Consider the following 20,769-nt stretch of genomic DNA (forward strand, 5'->3'; position numbering starts at 1 on the left):
GTAAGATTTAAGATGAGTACTGAAAGATAGTGTTTTTTTGATATTTAGTGTGGGACTTATATTGCCAAATTCAAACCTAAATGTAGGTGTTAAGTCTGAGCTAATCATGTAAATGGTGTAGGCTCTTTCTACAGGCAGGAGGTAGTGACTCATGGTACGGTAACGTGTTTCTAGCTGTCTCTGCTCTTTGTGGAGGGAGCTTCACTGACTAAACCACATACATACCTCTTTACAGATCTAAAGAACCACCATTAGACTTTGGACTCTATTTTTTGTCTTGATGTCTTGATACCGGGCAGCCTCCCCACCATTTGTTATTTGCTATTGCTCTGATCTTATTTTTAATCCTGTGCATTGCTCAGAAGCATCATCAGTAAAAACAACAAAACTGCAGAACAGCCCAAAACTGCAATGTGTTGAAGAAATGTGTCAACAAAGTGCTAGAGAAATATCATCCCTCTGTCTTTAAGTATTTTTATCAAAGTTATGACCTCTAATCTACAGCAGTACAAATAATTTAGAAGGTAAAATTTTGTCCTACATCTCAATTCTCGGATGTTGTGTGTTTCTTTCACGCGATTACTCATCCTTCACATGTATTAGTGACGAAATACAGAATTACCATGGGCAAGATGCTTAATGTTGTGGCTTAGTGGGTTGGCCCTGTGTTCTTCTGAATTGCTGTACTGTTTGAGACCTTTGTTATTGCTTTAGAATGTTACAAAGCTTGGTTGGTTTTTGTGTTTTTTTTTTTTGTGAAGAATTTTCTTTTCCTCTCTGCAAGTCTGAAAGGAAGAGGCTGTAATATGCATTGCTCACAGGCAGCTTTACTTCTCTTGATGCTGCTCTGAGAATGCTTTCTGAATCTTTAAAAACTTTGTTTCTGGAGGAAGTGAAAATGCTCACATAATCATAACAGATCTGTTTTGCCAGCAAGGTTACAAATGTCACAGAGACAGTGTTTAATATGCTTTATTTTAATTAGGCTTCATCTGGGCTCTGAACTCATTTGTTCACATTTACTCCCACATCTGAAAATCACCCAAGCACTGTAATTTCTAAAATAAAATGCAATTATTATTGATGCCACAAAAAGTTAACTTCCCGTTGGCCAGCATGTGAAGCAGGTACTTAATTTCTGACTCGCTTTTGGTTTTTAATTTGGTGTTTCAGAAAATATTTACTTCTCTCCTGTACAGGCTTACAGATTTTCCCAGCTTCCTGAGATGGTAATGGGTTCTCCTCCACCGCCTGTCCCTCCCAGAACAGGTCCTGTGGCTGTTGCATCTCTCAGGAGGTATTTATCTGTTGTTTTATCATAGGTATGAGCTCTAAATCCCACTGTAATACAAACTGGGGCAAACCCTGAAGGGGCACTTACAAGCCACTTAACAAAACACATTAATGAAATTTGAAACATAGAATCACAGAATAGTTAGGGTTGGAAAGGACCTTAAGATCATCTAGTTCCAACCCCCCTAACATGGGCAGGGACACCTCACACTAAACCGTGTCACCCAAGGCTCCGTCCAACCTGGCCTTGAACACCGCCAGGGATGGAGCATTCACAGCTTCCTTGGGCAACCAATTCCAGTGCCTCATCACCCTCACAGTAAAAAGCTTCCTCTTTATATTCAGTCTAAACTTCCCCTGTTTAAGTTAGAATCCATCACCCATTGTCCTATCACTACAGTCCCTAATTAACAGTCCCTCCCCAGCATCCCTATAGGCCCCCTTCAGATACTGGAAGGCTGCTAGGAGGTCTCCATGCAGCCTTCTCTTCTCCAGGCTGAACACCCCCAACTTTCTCAGCCTGTCGTCATACAGGAGGTGCTCCCTCCTGGCCCTCCTCTGGACTTGTTGCAACAGTTCCATGTCCTTTTTATGTTGAGGACACCAGAACTGTACACAACACTCCAAGTGAGATCTCAAGGGAGCAGAGTAGAGGGGCAGGATCACCTCCTTTGACCTGCTGGTCACACTCCTTCTGATGCAGCCCAGGGTACAGTTGGTTTTGTTTCATTTCAGTATGAAGAGGAGAGCAATAATGAATTTTGTCTTCTATTAGCCAATCATTTTCAATAAAATTAGGAAATCCAGGCTCCAGTTTCTTTTAAAACATGCTTTGCCTCAACTCACATAATGGTGCAGTATATTGCAGCAGTAAGATAGATAACTAGCACTGTCATTTTCCCTGCTTGTCTCAATTGTAAGGACTTGCAACATGCTATGAAGGAATTGCAAGATGTTTCTGAGTACCCTGGATCTGGGATTTCTGCCTAGCTTTCAGATATTTCATACCTGCATTTCTGAAGCCAAACCCTTGCAAAAGCCGGATTGCCTTAGCTCAGTTCATACATTTTGCTTCTTCCTCACACCAAGGCACTCTATAAATGCTTTTTCAGGAATTGTCCCACTTCTGTGGTGCATTAACTCGTTTAGCTTCCAGTGCTGTGCTATTAGGTGCTGCCTGATGCCAGCTGCAGTTGGAGGCACAGCAGGCCTGCTGAGCATCACTGTGGAGCACCAAGGCCAGAGGAGACTTTCCTTACTGGCTGCTAATGACACCAGAACTGGATGCAAATATTCAGGACATAGACACTGTCTGCTGACATTCTTGTTCATCAATTACGTTTTAGTTCTGAAGCAGCTGGGACACACCATTTCAAATGATGTTAGTACTTCCCAAGTCCAGTTAACATTACTTGGCATAGTAGTCTCCTACCATATGATACCATGTCATATATACTTCTAATAATATGGTAGTGTCTGCAGTCTGGGGTTGATAAACTCTGGTGAAGTTTTGGGTTTTGTGTTGCATGTCACAAGCATTTGAAGCAGCAAGCAAGGGCTCTGTGAGATGGCAATAACATGCTTTGGCAAAGTAGTGACCAAGCTAAAGAAGCTGTTCTCAGACCTCTCCAGACGTACTGTTCTCTAGTTGTTCTTCAAACTTCTGTCATGCCAGAGCAAAACCAGATAGCTCATTCCTAGCTGGCTTGTCATCAGCTGTAGCTGGTAGGCATGCATGTGGCCATGAATCTCATCTGTCAGTCACAATGACAAAAGTTTCTATTTTTTTTTTTTCTTAATGCACAGGTCTACATCAGATATTGGCAGCAAAGTGAGAATACCTGAGTCCAGTGGGGCAGATCAGGCCCAGCATCACGATCAGGCATCTTTTGCACCAGGCTCAAGAGCTCCATTGTCTGTTGGCCCACTTGATCAGTCAGCTTTTCACTCAGGTGAAAAAATGATGCAGACATATGACTTGCAGCTTTGAGAGCCTTATAATTTATTTTGCATATAAATGAATATACGGGATACAGCAAACATAGATGGTTATTTGGAGAAAAACTGTATTAGGTGATTTAATATTAATAAGTTTAAGCTAATACGCTCTTTTGATGGTATCTGGATGACACTTAGCTGAGAAAATACTTGAAATAGCTTTTCTTTGGTGGAATATGCTTTCTCAAAGAGCTATAGAGAAGACCGTACAAGATTAAAAAAACCTGATTCTGTTGGTTCAAAGTCTTTACATTAGTAGGTTTATTTGACATGGCTCTTTTAATCTGCTAGAAAAAAAAAATCTTTCTTAGCTTTCTCAGAAGTAATAATTACCTGCATTGTATTCAACATCTTCTACTGAGAACACTAATGTGGATATGCAAATCTGTTGTCAATTAATTAAATATAGCAGGTTTGAAGGATCTGTTCTGCTTTCACTTACTGTCATACCTTCTGCAAATGGTGCATGTGAATCTGAAAAGAGCAGATGCTCAGCCTTTCATTTTAAAGCGTTTCTAGCTACAAAATATGCCATCTACCAAAGCCTGCTCTTCATGTCTCAAGTAATGTACTCTGTGATATATTTTTTTATAATTTCCAGCAATGTGGACATTTTATTGTTATGTGTTAAAAACAGGCGTGCTGTGCTACCACTGCAGAACGGCTGCATTTCAGAAGAGACAAAGTGATTTTTGTGTACATTGAGGAGTTTGCCAGAATAATTCTGGGGGTAGTTGGAGGAAAATTTCATATATGATAGATGCTATCTGCTGCAAAAAGCTGCAGTATACGGAAAGATGAGAGTTGCGAGGAAACTGTAACACATGTATTTCTAATGTTCTGGTAGGAAAATAAATTTGTATTGCCTCAATATATGAAGAAACATTGCTGCAGGTGCTGATTTGGCATGAAACGGCCTCATGTCACTCTCATGCAGCCCGTCAATATCAGCTCTACGATAACGATGTTGCAGTAAGAATTTGGAATACGGTGTTACATCAGCTAATTGTTTATTTTGAATAGTGGCTTATTTTGCTGTGGTGAAATTAAGAGTGTTTTGGTGTAGAAGCTACGTGCCATCTACAGAAGCAGCACTTTCTTCTCTGTACATGTCTGAAGAATACTTATTTCTAGCCTTGCTAACTCATTTAAATTAGCAACCCTTCTGCTGTTTATGACCTGGGAAGAACAAGGATTGCCCACACCTCTTCTCTTAATCCACCTCCTTCCAAACCAAATGGCCTGAGGAAATTGGTCTAGAGGTCCTGTGAGATACCCATGGCTACCTGCCATGCAGGCATACATCATGAATCCCACCTCTCCATAGCAACAGGATGGTGACTATTTCTCTGAGGGCTCAGTGACTCCAGCATTCTTCTGACATAGGAGAAAAGGCACCACAACCCAGTGTCAGAATGAAAGCTAGGACTTAGTCCCTGACGGTAGAAAACGCTGTGTAAATGTAAAGCATAACATACAAGTTTTTAGTCTATATTTTGGATGAAAAAATCACTCATGGTTTCTTCCCATTTTTTTGTTGTTGTTGTTGTTGTTGTTGTTGTTTTTTTCTTCTTTTTTTTCCTTTTTTTTTTTTTTGAGGCCATGTTAAAATGGATGATATGTTTCTGCTCTGGAGGCAATTGTTCTGTGATAAAACTGATCTGGTGTCAACAAGTTTCCTTAAAAATATTTAAATCAAGTCGTAACTGCATTATTTATTGCAGTTGTACACTGCTCCTAGGAAAGGAATTGAGCAGGTGCAACCTCGGTATTTTTTATGGAAGCATGGAAGTTTTATGAGGGGGTTGTTGAGATTACAACCCTTTAAATGTATCACTAATTTTTATAGGTCTTGTGCCTAGAGATATTAAGACAGTTTAATTCTAACAGTTTAATTCTGCCTAGACACATGAAGACAGACTATGTAAACTGTGAAGAGAAAGGTGCATTACTCTGAAACCCATAGTGACAACAGCTAAAAGTTAAATACAAAGAAGCAAATATAAGCGGAACCTCCCCCCCCTTTTTCCTAATGATTCAAAGTTTTGGTGAAGATCAGCTGTTACAAGGATCAAGGACTAAATCCTCATTTCTTTATCTGAATGCTGTGTATTATTTATAGACAGCTGCAAATCTTGCCTTCTCCAGTATTTCCCAGCATGATAGAGGTGTTCTAGGCAAATGGTGAGCACCTTAAATCCAGCCTATGGTAGTCACATTCTCACAGTCACCAATGAGTTACTTTATAAGCACTATCTTCTAATTCAAAACTGAAAATGGCAGCTATTAATTGTATCTACTCTCTTTTTTAATAGGAAATACCGTACCAGCAGTGTTTGCCATACCAGCAGGAAACCGACCTGGCTTCACAGGCTATTTTATCCCAACGCCACCCACCGCATACAGGAACCAAGCCTGGATGCCCTATGCTGGAGAGAATGAATTACCAGGGCAGTGGGCAGACTCAGTAAGCATCCCTGCTAGTCTAACTGCATATGTTTTCTGTGATTTGCACAGGAGGGGATTTAAGCAATACTAAGTGATCAGCAAAGAATCTGAAACAGATAATTCTTCCTTGAATGGGAATAATCACTAGTAATGAAAAGCTGTGAGAGAGGGCATAGATACTTAGCTGTCCATCCCATGAACTGAAAGCAGGGTCTTTAGAGAGTATAAACATTCCTAGGTTAGGGACTGGCACACACTTAAAGTTGGTGAGTTAGGTACCGTTTTTCTTTCCTAAGACAGAAGTTAAATAATTGGATAGGCACAAGGCAGGATTAAATGATGCTGCCTCTCAAGGTGGCCTTGTGCTGTTTGGAAGCTGGGGAGCATATTTCCCTTCTGGAGGCTTCTCTCAAGACAGCCCAGCTCCTGAATCCTAGCTCCCAGCACTGCTGCAGCTCTCCCTGCTGCATAGTGCTTCAAGTCCTCCTGCCAGGCTGGAGTGACAGATCATAAAGTAAATCATTGGTTGCACAATCCTAGTCTAAGAAAGATGTAATTTTTAGCTCAGACTATACCTACATTTCAAAGAAATAAAGTTGAAACATCCTAAAATGAATTGCAACAGTTCATGATGTTTGAAACAATTTCTAAAATGTAGGGCTTTTTTCCACTATGGAAAAGAAAAAAAGATCAGTTCTGCTGCTTAGGCTCACATCTGGTATTTATGCAGAACCAATTCAGCTAAACAAACTGGGAGATAGATTCTATTTCCTTGTGCATATAATCGACAGAATATTCTAGTCATGGTAGTTACAGTCTAAGTTGGCTTTGAGCAGCTAAGCGAGACATATAAATGCTTTTAGGGGTGGCTACTTGTTGGCAAATCTTTATTACTGCTCCTAATGCCTGTGAGGAAAAGAATTTGGTTTAGCTGTCAGATGCATGCCTGAATCTGTACGCTGAACTGCTGGAAAAAGAGACTCATCTGTAAGCTGTGTGCATCTGCTGCTGTGCCCCTGACACTGGGAGGCTTGTGATGCTGTGGTACAGATTCCCTCCCCAGAGCTGCCCTTTAAAAGCAGTGAAAACTACCTTATTTTCTTTGTTGTTGTTTTGGGGTTGTTTTTTTTGTTTGTTTTGTTTTTACCTTACTGACATTTTAAATCCAGGAGAGCTGTTGTATCTGAGCAATCATTTAAACTTTAAGAACCACCTAACCCCTCCATCCCCCAAACAAATCAGGAAAAGGATTTCACTTATCTTCAGTTCTTTTCCCTTTTGTACCTCTACTCCTTGGCTGCAGTCCCATGAAAAAAGTCAGGTATTGTGTGTCTAAAGTGGAGGCTGAAACTGGAAAGCAAGCGTCCTTCTCTGGAAAGAGAAGGGTGTAACCCTGTTGTGGGTTTCCTTGTTTCCAGGGAAAGAGATGGGAATAGCAGTTAGTGCCAGTGGACCATACATAGAAGAATGGAGAAGGATGTGAGAAGCTGCCTGAAAAATAACTGTGGCAATACAGAATTCAAAGGAAACAAATGTTCCTTTTAACTTCATTTACCTATTACAGAGCTTTACCAACTTGGTGCTCAGATTTTCATCCCTCCTGTGACTTTGCAGGAATAACAAAAAAAATACTGCAGTTTCCACGATGAATCTGCACTTCCCAATGACTGCAAATCTGTCAAGAAATTGTCTTTATTTGAAAATCACTACTAGAGGAACTAGTAATAGTGTTAGCAACACAATACAATCAGAAGCCTGAATAAAATTGCAAAAAATAAAGATCTAAAGTAATATTGAGGCTTTGAGTTTCTGGATGATTTCTGGTTTCTGAGCCTCTAGAGTATAGCTTGATCATGCTTGCAAGATTTTCTTGACTGTTCGTAAGAACAGTGGCTTAATATCCATAGGGTGAAAAATGAAATTCTTTGCATGCATTTCCGCTAGCTGGGCTGTAAACAGACAACACAGGAAACAGAGATTGCACAATAAAGAATTATCTTATAAGCTCAGTTTACTGTAGTGTATTATTTTCTCAGTTAAATGGTAAGTATTGAAGCACCATGTCTTGTGGGAGAGGGTAACTGTATCCAACAATGCAGTTATTTTCCAAATTGCTAGATGCTTAGTGAAAGTAGTAACCTGGTGGCCTCTAGTGGCCTGTTCACGTTGTACTACTAAAATGTCTTGAATAATCTTGTAAACTGAAGAGGCAACTGCATTTAATGATCACTTTTCTATCATGCCTGCTTCCTGTGTTTGTCTTATCAACATTATTCTGACTGTGTTTGACATTCTCTTCGTCACTTGAAGGCTATCGGAGGTCATAAGGAGCATGAGTGAATCTTAGTGGTCAGGCTTTAACAGGTTCTTAGATGCCTGAAGTGGCAATTTTCAAAAGCACTCAAGGAGTTAAACTCTTATGGGGCCAGAGCCAATATGGGGTTTAAGCAGAATTCCAAAGCTGTCATTCTGCAGTCCTGTGCTCCCCAGAAGGTATGTACAACTGGGAGATGTTCCCCATCTTGACATTTCAGCCAGCTTCTGCAGAATTCCAGCACAGCCTTAGCCCTGGTGATGGACCTTACACCTCAACTTGACTGACACACAGAAATTAGCTGAGACACCAGTCTGGCTGCCTGTATTATATGCTTATGCCAGACTTTAATGCATTTGGGAAGTCGAATATGTTAAGGCAAATTTAAAGCAAAAAGAATTACAAAGTTAATTTTTTAGTCATTAAACATTGCAAAACCTCATCTATTAACTTACAAGTTAATGAACGGTCTCTAAACTGGAGAGACGTGAATTTGACCAATGTACCACTGGGTGGATAAAAATTGGCTGAATGGCTGCACATAGAGAGTTGTGGTCAACATCTCAATGTCTAACTTGAGATGGGTAACGAGTGGTGTCCCTCAGGTGTTGGTGTTGGGACCAATCCTGTTCAACATCTTTGTCGGCGACATGGACAGTGGGATTTAGTGCACCCTCAGCAAGTTTGCTGACAACACTTAAGTTATGTGCTTTTGTTGATATGCTGGGGGGAAGGGATGCCTTCCAGAGGGACCTCAGCACACTTGTGAGGGGAGACACTGCCAACCTCATGAAATTCAACCAGGCTAAATGCAAGGTCCTACACCTGGGTCAGGGCAATCCCAGGCACAGGTTGGGAGAAGCAATTCAGAGCAGCCCTGTGGAGAAGGACTTGGGAGTGTTGGTTGATGAGAAACTTAACATGAGCTGGCTTCAGTGTGCGCTCACAGCCCAGAAAGCCAACCGTGTACTGGGCTGCATCAAAAGAAGTGTGACCAGCAGGTCAAAGGAGGTGATCCTGCCCCTCTCGTGAGACTCTGCTCTCTTGAGATCCCACCTGGAGTGCTGTGTATAGTTATGGTGTCCTCAATATAAGAAGGACACAGAGCTGTTGGAGCAAGTCCAGAAGAGGGACATGAGGATGATCAGGGGACTGAAGCACCTCCTGGATGAAGACAGGCTGAGAAAGTTGGGGCTGTTCAGCCTGGAGAAGAGAAGGCTGCGTGGAGACCTCATAGCAGCCTTCTAGTATCTGAAGGGATCCTACAAGGATGCTGGGGATGGACTCTTCTGTAGGGACTGTGGTAACAGGACAAGGGGTAATGGGTTTAAACTAAAACAGGAGAAGTTCAGGTCAGACATAAGGAAGAAGTTCTTTACTGTGAGGGTGATGAGGCTTCCCTGCCCATGGCAGGGGGATTGGAACTAGATGATCTTAAGGTCCTTTCCAACCTTAACTATTCTATGATTCTAAGTGTCATATTCTGAGTATAGTGTAGATAAGTGTAATTTTCTGAGTGACTCAGTTCACAGAACAGCATCACCCAACTTTCCTTACTTGTTGTTGGCAAGGACTAGAGTGATTAGCTGGCAAGCTTTTTCTCAAGGAGAAATTATCTTGTCCTAGGAACAGGTTATAGGTTGCTTTCTGTAACAACATAAAGCCTTCCTCAAAATGAAGGGCTGTAGATTCCTGTTTTATAGACTTTTGCAAAACATAAATGCTATTTTTATTCGATGCATTAAAAACTTCTGAGGACAGTAAAGACTGGTATCGTGTTTCATGGATTTGTGAGGAAAATTTAATATCTCACAGTAACTAAACAGCCTAAGTTATTCTTTTAATTTTAGCCAGTGTAACATTGGGCTGAATTCAGTGAAGTCACAACAGGGTAAAACAGTGAATCCCCCATGGAATGTGGCCAGAGATCCTGACACTTCTGAGATTCCAAACCTCTTTTTCCCTGTTGAGTTTCCAGGCTGGTGTACCTAAGCTTATGTAGTGTGTTCTTGTTAGGAGCGGTAAGTCTGGTGACTTGGCTAACTTAGATTAGGTGGTGGCTGCAAGTCAGTGAACTCTTCTGTTCTAAGCTTTTTGATGTCCTGCAATATAGTGTTGCTGCCTGTTTCAAATAATTGAACTGTTTAGGTGGAATAGTAAGCAGAGACCACACTTTTGGAAAAGTCTTCTTCCTTTGACTTTTTGCAGTGATGGTATATTAGGACATGCAGTGTTTTCCCTGATAGGTGTTTTTGCTGCCGCAGTCTGGGGAGCCGAGTGCCCAGTACATTGACATGTGTGCATGAATGGCACGTACCAACATAGACAGTTGTAAATGTGTGCTTAGGATTATGAGGTTTATGTTCTCTTCATATGGTCCTATCTATTCCACCTTATTCTGCCCCAGGGAGGGTTGTGTTACCTGGCAGGTGGCACTATGGATCAATTGTTCTGTATAATTTTGTGTAATTAAATACTCTACAGGTTCCACTTCCTGGATACATTGAGGCTTATCCGAGGCCGCGCTACCAACATAACTCTCCTTCCCGACTGCCTCGGCAGTACAGTCAGCAAGCAAGCATGCATCCCAGCCTGGAGCAAGCTCCTTTGCCATCCACTGCAGCTTCCCAGCAGAGCCTGACGGAAAATGACCCGTCTGATGCTCCTCTCACCAACATTTCTACAGCTGCCCTTGTAAAGGCAATAAGAGAAGAAGTTGCTAAGCTGGCCAAGAAGCAAACAGATATGTTTGAGTTTCAGGTCTAATATCTTTTGTGCATAGTATTTGTATCATGCAACCTGGAGTAGCCTAAAAAGCAACTCTTAATTTTCAGTTACAAATTTGCTGTGAATTGTGCCAAGGTGAGGGCATTTTTCTCTGTCTGGAATGTCAATACTATGAAATTACTTAAAGTACAGCAACAGGACTCTGAAGACATATAATTCTGCTTGCCAGCTAAGGAAATGCTGCCAGGTATAACTGTTTAATATGGATAAGAGTGATCATATGCAGTAGTTTGTCACACAGCTCCTTGTATTATGACCCATCATCATTAGAGATGCTGCTGAACATGTCTGTGCCACGCAGTGTTTCATTTGCAGGCCCAAGGTAGAGCTGCCGAAAATAACTTCTGCATGTCAAAACCTTGATTCAAGAAGAGAATACAGTAGAATGTGGTTAGCTAAAGGCCATAGTAGGTGCAGAAGGGGGCATGTTTGTTGTTTGCTGCAGGACATTGTATAAGGGATGCTGATTTCAACAATGCAGTCATTCAGTCTTTTCATTCTAGAGATTGCATTCAAACCAAAAGAATTTGAGGTTAGTAAATAATACAAATAAATATCCTGTAAATAGCCCCTATTCTCCTCATCCTATTAACAGTACAAAGAGGTGAAAGGAAAGAAGACTGTGAAGAAGGTGAATGATAATTTGATAATCGGTGGCTACCTTGTCCCTAGATGCTACTGATGAGTTATGGAGGAGACTTTTCTCATTGTGAAAGAATACAATGCACGAAGAGCAAACAAAGGAAATAGCCCCCATTCTCCTCATCCTATTAACAGTACAAAGAGGTGAAAGGAGAGAAGACTGTGAAGAAGGTGAATGATAATTTGATAATCGGTGGCTACCTTGTCCCTACATGCTACTGATGAGTTACGGAGGAGACTTTTCTCATTGTGAAAGAATACAATGCACGAAGAGCAAACAAAGGATATTGGTGCTAGAAGCTTCCAGATAAATGAAGAAGGGTTATTTGTGTTTGCTCTAAATTCAAGCTTTTCACTCTGAATGCATGTGAAGCTGGTAAACCTGGGACCTTTGCACAATTCTTTTCAACCTGTAATAATGAATACACCTCTCTGGACAAGAAAACCTCTGTTTAACACAGTGCTTTTTTCTCTTTCTTAAACAATGTTATCTACTAAAGCGATGCCAGAAAGTGCTACCTGAAGCTGCAGTTGAGTTTTTTGATTACACTGGAACAGTGAATGCACACCTAGAAAGTTCTGAATGTAGAGGACTTAATTATTATATTAATGTGTAAATAAGTAAGCAGTTACATGGATTAACAAAAATAGTAGTGTTCTGTGTAAAAGCAAGCATCTCCAGAAATTATGCTGAATTTATATTGTGCAAGATAAAGGTCACTGATTGTTAAACTGCACTGTTGTATGAATACAATCCCAAAAGAAAATCAAACTAGTTGAATGGGACAGTAGTTCATCTTTTGCAGTTGTACAAACTTGTTGGAGATCACAGTTGTTTTTTGTTCCCTCAGCAATCAGCTTCGGGTACTGAAGTTGCTGCAATATTTGTTGTGTTAGGCATGTATGATGTCAGCTGGAGTTAAAGGTAATGTCCTTCATTTCAGTAAGTTAGTTAGTTCTCCTCAATTGCTTATGCTATGTTGCCTGATCATTTCATTTCCCTGAGTTTCTTTGGTCTTTACTGAAGTGAGAAAGGGAACTTGGTTTAGCTTTTTGGCCATCAGTAAAATGAGAGGGGACTAGAATAGGGGACAGAAGATGAATTTGATGAAGCACAAACTTTTAAAGCAGAACTATTTTTTCCCCCAGATAATTATATTGTAAACCCTAACTGAGATTGTGATACATAGTTATTCTAGAATATACAGATATCTTCTGCTCTAATACCTTAAATATTGCAGAAGCTTTTGGTATGCTAGCTAATCTTTCAACAAATGTGAAATTTCATTTTTATTATTTAAAAATCAGATATAAATAAAATGTATTTTTGTAATTTCTATGTATATATGTGCTGTATATTTATATGACTAATCTGTAACAGTCAGAAAATTTCCATAAAACAAGTGCAAAAAAAAAAAAGAAAAAAGAAAAAAAAAAGAAAAAAGCCCTATTAATATTAATGATCAGTATAAACATGCTATGTCTGGAGTACACAAATAGACATTTGTATGACTTGGATACAAAACAACCAAAGAAACTCAATCTTTCATATAAATATGGTTAGTAGAGGCAGACTGCTGTCTCAGTTACCTGTCAGCTAAATAATACTCATCAGTGTAATACAATATATCCAAATTGTGTTGAATTAATAGCTGCCTAAGAGTATCACACTTTAAAATAACAAGTTAAAAATACTGGGCTAAACTCAGTGTGCCATAAAAAGACTAACTCTGTTTGGCTGCAGTGGCAACTCAACTCACTGAGAACAAGGTTGAGTTTCTTTGTCAGGATTCATCCATACATATGAGTTTCACTAGAATCCCTTGAACAATATTCTGCTTATCTTGCAGTCACTAAAATCACTATAATATAAGTGCAGTAAGCACTTATTCTGACTGCATAAGTGAAGAGTGCAGAGTGGCTCCTCTTATTTAGCCTAAGCTGGTTCATAACTTTATTAACCTAACTTAGTGAAATCTACACTAAATCATGCCAGCCACATTTTGCATCTGCTTTATTATCTCAGTTTTTCAATTATTCTTCTGTTTAGCCCAGTGAAATTTTGCAAGTAGATATGCCCTTCTATGCAACAGGAAGAAAATGGGCTGTGAAATAAATATCTGTAACTCGGTATCTCGGACTCTAGTTTTACAGTTATCCTAAAGCTGCAAGTATGGAAGCAGCAGCAATCACGTGGATGAGAGTGCTGAAGCCATATAGCTGGGAAGGGTGATGTTACGACGTATTTCCAAAAGAGTCACAGGAGGTAGGACACACCAGATTATACAGCATCTTTGGAACACTTAGCTCTGTTTGTAAATCTGCAGCTATTCTAAAATTTAAGCAATTTAGTAGTCCTATCAAAAAATATGTGAATATATCTTAAACAACGGAGTATGTATCTTGCCATATTGAAAATTAAAATTTGGATATTACATAGACGTACAGGCTTTGAATGCCTGCATACAAACAAAGTGAACACATACAAAAATAAAAAAAAAAACAAACAAACATTTAAGTAGCCTTCTAGAAAGAAAACCATTTCAGTAAAGTTAAACAAAGTACTCTTCATACTACCAGGGAAGACCTGTTCGCCTTTCAGAATTAATTTATTTGGTATTGTTATTGATGATGTGCAGTCCACTGAATATTCCCTGAATCATCACTCTGAAACCATTGTTGTGCACTTTATTCACAAAGACATCTTACATTCCTCATGGCTTTTTATCCTGTTTGTAATATGTTTCTGTATTTTTATTTTGGTTTTTTAGTAAAAAGTAAGATTATATCAAGACAGTAAGGACATTCCTTGGAAAGAAAAATCATGGTGTAATATTTATACTGTTTGAGCACAAAGCAATGATAAAGTGAAAATATAGTGTATAAATAATTTGTAATATAATAAACATTTTGTATGGCTACAGTTACAATATAGTTTTTCAATACTGATTTTAAAGAAGGAAGTATCCTTGGTTAAAGTTACAACCTCATGGACATATATTTATGCCATTTTTACTGATAAAAACTTAGACTATTAAGGTTTTTCTACTAAATACCCTAGTGTTCTTTAAAATTTATGTTAAATGTTTCGGTGAAAATGCTGTTTTCTGTCTACAGAAATTCTGATGTTCTGACCACTATTTATCTTCAGATCTGTAATTCATCAGTAGAAACATCTGCAAATGAAATGCATGTAAAACTACTTCTTGATATGTGTGTAATGACCCCTGTCAGTACGTATATTATGTGCGACATTTATGAACATCAGTAACTTTATAGAGGATAAGAGGCTACTCTTGAACAGTCTTTTTTTTTGAGAAAAGCATGTTATCTGGATTTGAGGGAAGCTCTAGCAGTTGGTCTAGAAATGTGAATATTTGTATCTGAAAATATTACAGATAGAACTTCATATAAGTGCATGTAAATCTCATATACTGAAAAGGGGAATTTATCGTAAGTAATGGTCATTTCTTTTTCAGGCTAACTTTGAAAAGGTGAGAGGTAAGAAATGTAAGATAAAGATGTGAAGCAAGTAGAAAAAGCAACACTGGATTTATTGGCAGACTGTCTTGTTTAAGGGATGATACATACAAAGCTAACTATATATTTTAAGACATCTTGACTGTTAAAGAATTAATTACCTTTTAATGTAGTTTTTTAGTCCTGCATTGCAAATGTAAGAGCTAACTGCCAGCTTCTAAAAGTCTGAAAGAGCTTAAAAGCAGTAAGTTTTCTGAGCTAGTGGGAGTCACTTCATTTTGCTGACCTTGTTCATCCTGTACACGTCTGAGCAGCTCCAAGTACGGTGTCCAAGGAAACTGTATATCAGTCACGGTCCTGACCTTGCATTTCCAATACATAACTAAATCTCTGTGGCTTCCCACACCTGACCAATATGAAATGGGAAAAGAACAAGTGCGAGATAATAGGAAGAATATTAAGAGGTCAAGAGTACCTTGCTAGTCTGGAAGCCATGGATCACCCAAACCATTCTATGATTCTATGATCTTCTACGGCATGTTAACTCATGCCTACTAGAAAATGGTTGTGTTTGGCAGCTCTTCTTGGCACAGTACATTCCTCTCATTGTCAGTGACTGATATGTGTAAATTAAGAGTCAGCTCTATCGCAAGAGAGTGTATCCATTCATGCTTCCACTCCTTTGCGTAAGCCATGTGCATTCTCTGTGCAGCTCCACATGAGTGTGGCATAATCAACATGAGTAGTTTCCAGTTACTCAAAACAATCTCTTATAATAAAACAAATTGTATGGCATCTAATATATATTTTATTACATCACTGGGGGGGGGGGGGGAAGGCATGATCATACAGTATGTTAGTATATTAACACCATTAGCCTTTTTTTTTTCCAGGCTTTGTGAAAAAAGGAAAGGTCAGTCTGCTAAGATCAGGACTGTTCACTGGTGAGAGCACAGCAGCCTACTGTGCTCAGTATGCTGATGTGGCTGATGGAGCAGATCTTTCCACTCACCACTTACTGCCCCTCCACAAAAGGCTCAAGCACATCGGTGTTCTGAGTAAGACAGACATAATTTTGAAAATAGGTATACAGTAGGTGGAATACAAGTAGATAATTAGATACTTCCGCCTAATTCTCTGTTCACTGCACCTAATACATTGGTCCAGATGCATTGGTGGTCTGCTAAGCAATTTTTACAAAGCAGTGTGTGTTCAAAGAGAAATTAATTACCTCAAGTTTGTTTACTATAATGTTATTTATGTATAGCACTGTGGACTTTTTACCAGTGCTATATGTCAAGTGGTAATTTGTATTTTCTGTGCTAGACTTTGTCTTCACAGGTTAATTTTTTGGACATAACTCCAGGACTAAGATTTTTTTTTTTCTTATCAAAATACTTAGAAGTTGCTTTTTTCCATTTAAAAGGGTAGTCATGCAAAATAAGGATAAGAGTACTCATTTAAAATGTTTTTTTAACTCTTGCCCTTCTCTTGTAAATAAATAATGTGAAACTCAACTGTGGAAATGAGATTTATATAGGCCAGTAAATGAATTGCATACTGTTCTTCCAAAGGAAGTTTCAAGATGGCCAAGTATGAAGGCAAACCTGGTTAATAGCACCAAATATATTGAGAATAACTGCATTGATAAAAAATGCTTTACTGTGCCCAGTGACTGAAAAGCCATCCAAAAAATGGCATCTGGTGATTCCTGTTATTCATGAAAATTCTGGGCTGTTTACTAGACATGGGAGATGAGATGGAGATTTCAAGGGGGCTCTGAGGTGGGCAGACTGCTCTATGTAACACATCTGCCCTTTGGGTGGCCCTTAGTACCAAGAGACCATAAAAACTATAGCCACCAAAGTGATGTGGCTAAAAGGCAGTTTAGGTCCTGATCTTTAAAACTGCTGAGATGCCCCAAAATCACGTAATATTTAATCTTTTTCAAATTATCTTGAGACCATGCTCCTGTTGAAAATCCATAAGGATTTTCAATAGGAATATGGTATCATACTCATATTTATGTGTATATATGTCCAAAAGTATTTTTTGGAAACTCGTTCTTTGGTCCTTTTATTTGTCTTCATCCATTTCAGGTTCCTTAAGAAGTACAGAGGCAAACAAAGAGTTAGTTCTCAAAGGTTTTTTCTGTATGAGGCTCATGAAAGATGAGAAATAGGTTTGGTGGTCACATGTATAGCAAATGTCTTGAAAATAATTACAAATACCATGAATATATGTTTCAATAATTTGGTTTTAATTTTTTTCATTTTTTAAATATAATTCTTGTGTTAAGAAGTGCCTGGCTTCTCATGAATTACCATGCTCAATTCATTCCCAAGGAGTAGCTTGAAACTATATTACATTCTATAAGTAATTTTTTAACTTTCTAAATACACATTTACATATAATAATGGGTCAAAAGGACTGTAAATCATACAGAAAGTTGATTCCACTGAGTACAATATTTAGGGAAGAGGTGATTTTTTTCTTCCAAAGTGTGTCACTCCTCACTGCAGATAAAGATGTTTCTATGCTCTGTAAACCAGTGCCTAAACAGTGTAACACACACTGGCATCAGTTAAAATCTTGGATAGTTGGCAAGGAGCAGACTTTTGCAGCCTCCAGTGGGACCTTTTAAAGAGTGCCTGTGTAAATTAATAGTATTTTCAAATATTAAACCAGAAATATGTGGGTCCTTAACTCTGGCTTTTCGTAAGGAATCAGTGGCTTTTAGGTCCTGCATCACCAGCAAAGTTAACTAATAGATACCTTCAAATATGATGCCAGAATGCAGCAGCCTGTGCCAGGGATTCACCAGGATCTAAAATGCAAGTGACTGTAGTAGAAGAATAGGTGGTAAACCTTCTATTTCAGCTGTGGATGGACACTAATTATGAAATTACTACTGTTGCAGGTCAAAAAGTCTTGAAGTTAATTGCTTAGAATCAGTTTTATGTATTTGGTTAGCTTTTGCTTTCTTCATTTGTTAGTGCAAAAATAGCAACAACAACAGCGTATTTTATTTCAGAGTTCTAAACACGGGAGATCTGGATATAAGTAAACTTGAGGTTTATTCTTTGTTCTTGTCTTTACTACTTTCCACATTGCAAATGGGGGTGGGGGGTGGGGTGGGGGAAGAGAGAGCATTTTACCCTCCACCAAATTAATTTTAATATTTCTTTTGATGACAGAGGGACTGGGAAGGCTGTTTTCATTTCATGTTGGTGTTGGGTTCTTCAAAGTGTATTCAAGGTCATAGTCGATAGAGAAAAAATGACAGTAAAGCCAAAAATTTTGGAAAATAAGATAGAACCAGTATTTCTGTGGCTTGAATTTTGGTTTAGGATTTAGCAACCCAGAAGAAACAGCTGAGACAAAACAAAGGGTCTGTTCTGGGCAGTCCTTTGCATCTTGTAAGAAGGAACGTGTACAGCACAGATATTCCTATGCTGACTTTTTATTTTCATTTAATGTCATTCTTGCTATTGCTGAGCATTCTGAGTATGACTTTTACATTGGTGTACACAAAGCGGTGCACTCTTTGGCCTGCTGATATAATACTGATGCAACAGAAGTAGTAACCAACGTATGTGATGGGAATTAGCTATGGTAACATGTGGCTTTGGTCAACATTCTGCTTTGTGATACTTACAGACGTCATATTAGTATTAAGGCAAAACACGAATACAGATAATGTCTTCCACTCAAGCTGTTGGCAAAACACCTGCTCACTTCAAGTAGAGAAGGACCAATACAGTATTCCCTCAGTGCATTAGCTATTACAAGGGCAAAGAGATGAAGGATGCTATCTGGTTATGGGTACCTGCAAAGTGGGAGATAATAAGTCGGGTGGTCCTTCTCAGAATTTTGGAGTGGTCCTACGCAAGGTGCTTAATCTGAGTATGCCTAAGTGTCCCTATTCCTAAAGCAAGGTGAAGGGACTTACTTTCCTCACACCCCTGGTGAGAGGCTAAACTAACTGGTGACATTAGAAACTCTGAAACCCCAGAGTGCAAGTGGATACATTAGTATGAAGCACTATTTATTATTTCATGGAGCTTGGTAATTGTTCAAGACTATAAATTACCTGTTTCTCTGGTATCATTTAAATATATGTGAATTTACAAGAAAAAAAAAATCACCTCCTGATACTATTTCAGTATGTTCCAGGAAGCCTTTCCATTAACAGCTTCTACACTTTTTTATGGAGATGTTATATCAATAAATTGTCTCACTTCCCATGCAACAGATGTCACTTTCTGATGAAATGAACTTTTCTTGTCTTTGAATTATGGAAGGGACTAGCTCTGCATGATTACGAATATCCATGTTATCGTTGTTTTTCACAGCTTGATTCAACTAAACTGTAATGGCTGTGTCTGTGAAAATTGCTCAAAATTTATAAGTATTTCAGCTTTAAATGGGAAAATTAGTTTTCTGAAGACAGAGCTGCAAAACTGAGAGTGATTTGTAGAGCTGAGTCTATAGAGTAAACTGAAAGAGGAAGAAAATAATTCATTAAAATTTTATACTATGCAATCAGAAGGGAAATCTCCAAGAACTGGTTCCTTTGGCAATTACAAATGTAAAATCATACCAATGGTAGAATTTTATATGTCACTGAAAAGGATGCATTTAGAATGTGCTGGGTCATTACCAAATGCCTGGTTTTACTCTGAACCGTAGGGTGATTCTTGAAAGGAAGCTTACAAATACATAGAATAGTTTTTCATGTTAGTGGCTATAGCTTAGTTAAAGTTATAAATGTTTTTTCTTGGCGATTTTGCACATTAAATAAAATATGTCTTAAAATTTATATTGCTACTTATTGGTTGTTCCTGCTGTGTCCCTTTCTTTAGATCAGATGCTTTATAGCAGGAGCATGCTTTTCTCTTGCAGCTGCCAGGCTCCTGGGCTGTGTAGGGGTCCTGCTGCTTATGCCCTAGAGGCAGAACCTGGCAGAGGACAGGAAAGAAATTTTAAAAAGTCCACAGGTTAAAACCATGCATTTCAGTGGTGGTATTCCCTCTGAAGAAAGGTGTTTCCCTACCTTACAGAGGTAAGCAGGACAGTAACCAGCAAGCCTGTAGGTTTTGAGGGCATCTTGTGATCCTGTGGTTTTTTTGTGACTCTCTATTCTCACCTTAATGTCCTCTATTCCTTCCCCTAAGATTCAGTCAGTTACTGTGGGTTTTATCAGTATTTACCCACACCTAAATTTTCTCCTGTCAGTCCGAAGTGAAATGAAAAGAAAAAATAAATCGCAGGTATGTGCTTTTGACTGTACTGCTTTTGTGTCATTTGTGATGCAAGAAATTTGGAATAAAAAGTTCATTTTACTACAAGGAACACATCTAACCCTTCCTCTCTTTGTAGTTTCAGAGAAAAAAAAGAGGCAGGAATGTATCTTCTCAAAATAGAGGATAAATGAACTTCCTAGTGTACATATCGCTACTAAGGTTCTGGACATATAGTATTATGTAAGATACAGGTTTATATATATATATATATATATATATATATATATATATTTGTCAGTGAGTGCTTAAATTGCCTCATGGGGTTGTTCTCACTTTTCTCAAGATTTATCAAAATCTCAGCCTATTTTGCAAAATGTATGTTTTCAGCTTGTAACATTGAACAACTGACTAGTGTTATTACTAATTATACATTTCCTTAGAAAGGCCAAATGCACCACTTATTGACTGCTTCCTGATTAGCACCTCTTTGATTCAGTATCTAGATGTTGGTGATCTTAAGAAACACCACCTCCCAAACAAACGAGGACAAATTTCCTAGAG

The 20,769-nt window shown here is 38.7% G+C and overlaps 1 protein-coding gene across 4 annotated transcripts in view; it reads left to right on the top strand.

Moving 5' to 3' along the window:
* KIAA1549L (KIAA1549 like) overlaps window positions 1-11,582 on the top strand; it is a 124,655-nt gene extending 113,073 nt beyond the window's left edge. For all 4 annotated transcript variants that reach the window (XM_061462826.1, XM_061462827.1, XM_061462828.1 and 1 more), the window contains exons 18-21: window positions 1,200-1,297; window positions 3,100-3,245; window positions 5,607-5,758; window positions 10,538-11,582. In XM_061462826.1, the coding sequence (XP_061318810.1) occupies window positions 1,200-1,297; window positions 3,100-3,245; window positions 5,607-5,758; window positions 10,538-10,819 (678 nt within the window). In that variant the 3' untranslated portion in view covers window positions 10,820-11,582. The remainder of the gene's footprint in view (window positions 1-1,199; window positions 1,298-3,099; window positions 3,246-5,606; window positions 5,759-10,537) is intronic.
* The last annotated feature ends 9,187 nt before the right edge of the window (window positions 11,583-20,769 follow it).

This window comes from Pezoporus flaviventris, unplaced genomic scaffold (assembly GCF_033815535.1).
Source record: "Pezoporus flaviventris isolate CSIRO_AGI_PZ_B2104156 unplaced genomic scaffold, CSIRO_AGI_Pfla_v1 ptg000036l, whole genome shotgun sequence".
In the NCBI taxonomy this organism is placed as follows: domain Eukaryota; kingdom Metazoa; phylum Chordata; class Aves; order Psittaciformes; family Psittacidae; genus Pezoporus; species Pezoporus flaviventris.